The 2,857-nt window shown below is 53.5% G+C and overlaps 1 protein-coding gene across 1 annotated transcript in view; it reads left to right on the top strand.

Moving 5' to 3' along the window:
• Position 1: 1 nt before the first annotated feature.
• Positions 2 to 2,857, top strand: part of EPB41L4B (erythrocyte membrane protein band 4.1 like 4B) — a gene marked incomplete at its 5' end in the record, with an annotated part of 163,359 nt that continues 160,503 nt past the window's right edge. The window contains one exon of the mRNA XM_045296535.1: positions 2 to 73. Coding sequence (XP_045152470.1) covers positions 2 to 73 — 72 coding nt within the window. The remainder of the gene's footprint in view (positions 74 to 2,857) is intronic.

Genomic DNA, 2,857 nt, shown 5'->3' with positions numbered 1-2,857 from the left:
CGGTGCCGCCAAGGCTACCCTCTACTGCCGCGTCTTCCTGCTCGACGGGACCGAAGTGAGAGTGGACCTGCCGGTGAGTGACGGGGCCCCTCTCGGTAGCTGGCACTCCGGGCCCCTGGGGCAGCCCTCCCCAGTGTTCCGTTCAGGGGCGCTCCCCCTTGGTTCTCTCCGGGGATTCCCTCCCCCATGCCCTGCCGGAACATTCCTAACCCTGGTCCCCTCTCAGGCCACTCTTCCCAGGGTCTTGTCTGGGCCCATGCCTGGCCCTCGTCCCGGGCTGGCACATCCAACCCAATGGATTTTATCCTTTCTACCCCTACCTCATCCTCTGGACCTCACCCCCTCTCCAGCTCGTGTAGTCCACCTGTCCCGAGTCCCCGCCCTCTGCGCTGGGGACAGGTGTTTTCCTTCCAGCGGCTCCCTAGTTCCAGCAGGAGCCCTCTTGGTGCTGGGTTGTTGGGTAGAAAATCCCAAAGCAGCATGGGCCTGCCGTGGGGTTTCCCCCCATGAGCCAGCCGGCACCCCCACCCCACCTCGCCGGTCCCAGGCCTTGGGGGATGACAGAGAGGAGAAACATACCATCCCTTGCTACCCTGAGAGTGTCTCAAGTTAGGGGAAGTCAGTGCACCACTTCTCTCTCCTAATTACTTCGGGCACCCCCCTTTCCAAATCAGAACCCCACCCCACCCTCTGGCCTGCAGTCTCTCAGGGGCTTGGGCCCCGGGGATACCAACTCTAGAATGGGCTGCTTTGGACCCAGCCAACTTTGCCTCAGCAGAGCCCTTACCAGGGCGCAGGTAGTCGGCCAGGGCCATCCTCCAAGCTAGAAGCGCCAGTGTTTCTCCTCAGACCATCTTGCACAGGGCCAGCAGGGCACCCCTTGCTGCCTGTCTACAGGTAGTTGCACCTACCCCCTAGCAGAGACCTTGCCCTGAGTACTGCTTGCCTGGGCAGGGTGTCCTGTTACCAAAGAGTAGTCTCTGGCACAGATCAAATCAAAGCACATATTTTTGGGGTCCCCACTGTGCACCGAGTGCTGCGGCAGAGGGTGGCTTGGGGAATCTTTGGGTGTTTCTGAGGACACGGCAGTGATTGGACATTTGATGAATGCTATAAATCATCCCGAGGCCCTCCAGGGAAGAGATGACATAGCCAGGACTTACAAAGAGAGTATTCAGGCCTACCCTGGTGGGGAAGTTGTTTGTAGTCCATGAAAAAACTAGGAGCATCTAGGAGTCTGAGATAGGAAAACCGGAGCCTGGCAGGCCTGGGTCATCACACTTCCCCTGTAGGTTCCATTTGAAGACGGTTTCAATTTATGGCAGTTTTATTTGTGTTGTTCCTTGCGTTCTCCATAGGTTATAATTTTGTTGTGAAAAGACTCTTTGGGGGCCTTTTTATCCATGGAAAAGGAGCCAGCTTTCTGGCACTTAGAGCTGTTGTCCTTAAAATTGCATTACAAGATTCTGTTCCCCCAGAATGGGGCTGTCTGGCTTGTATTCGGCTGGGAGAGGAGGCCTGGAGGAGGTGCTGGTGGAGGTGCTGGTGGTGGTGGAGAGGTGAGCAGGCTGCCTCCGGAGTGGGAAGCCTGTTTGGAGAGGATGTGGCGCACTTCCTCTCGAGATCTGTGGAAGGAATGCAGTCCCCGGGAACTTTGACAGTGCTCCTTGCTGATGGGGTTCTTGCTGCTTCCCTGGGGGAAATTCATTTATAAAATGCACTGCTCCTGTCAGGTTTGTGCAACTGGCTTAAGTGGTGTGTCGAAGATGAAAAATGCTAACTGAGTAAAGTGCATGCGTGCCGAGCCGATCCAAACAGGTGCGCAGATGAAGGGTCCGGGCTGGGAACCTGACTATGACAGCCCTCCCTGAACATGGGAAGGGACCGGCTGCCTCCGCAAAGGTTTCTTCGCTTTTCTAAGCAACGTGACCCCAAGAGCTCGCCCATTCCAGGGTTCTTTATGATCTGATGCCAGGTGTTTTGGATGCCTTTCAGATGTGATTTAATGAACCCCACGTTTTATTTATATCTCTGTCTATACCTCCTATCCAACGGCAAATGAAAAGCAAATGCTGCTTTGGTCATGTGGGCTGTCAGAGAGGAAGGATGGAGAAAAATCACCAGTTGTGAGCATGGCTCACTGATTTAACGATTTCTTAAGTATTAGAACTGCATCACACAGTCTCTTCGACCAGTGGTCTTAAATCACAGTGTTCATTTCTGTAATTAATTATCTCTGCTCTGAGGCGATTGCCAGCCAGCCAGCCGGGTCCCTGGTGGGTTTGTAGCACGTATGCTCCTCAGACCACTTCACTGGCCTCTCGTAGTATGTGGTCCTTTTTGCCATTTAACCCATCTTGTGAGTATCTTCTTTGTTTGTGCTCCCAGCTTTTCACCACTTCCAGGATTCGGTCTTTCTTCCCCTGTATTGCTACCTGTTACACGGCCAGGGTTGGCGTCTGCTGGTGGTGCCCCTACCTGGATTTTTTTGTCTCCTTTTCCTTGCATGGATACTTGGTGACACAGTCAGGCCAACTGTGGCTCCTTTGTGATCAAAACCCTCTGGGGGCATTAGCTTGATGAATTCCTTTGCTCCCCATATGAAAAGTGGTTATGTGTTGTCATAACCCTTTTTATTAGCCCTAGTCTCAGGCCACCTGTGCTCTGAAATGGCCTCAGACATAAAGCACATGGAGTATGACAAGGCTCTGTCACCTGGGTTCGGTATGAAAAGTGGTTATGTGTTGTCATAACCCTTTTTATAGCCCTAGTCTCAGGCCACCTGTGCTCTGAAATGGCCTCAGACACAAAGCACATGGAGTATGACAAGGCTCTGTCACCTGAGTTCGGCTCAGCC

This window comes from Echinops telfairi, unplaced genomic scaffold (genome assembly GCF_000313985.2).
Source record: "Echinops telfairi isolate 266 unplaced genomic scaffold, ASM31398v2 ScPeMD7_7410;HRSCAF=8448, whole genome shotgun sequence".
Taxonomy (NCBI): Eukaryota; Metazoa; Chordata; class Mammalia; order Afrosoricida; family Tenrecidae; genus Echinops; species Echinops telfairi.
Note: the sequence above shows the minus strand (reverse complement) of the source record. Positions and strands in the feature narration are given on the sequence as shown.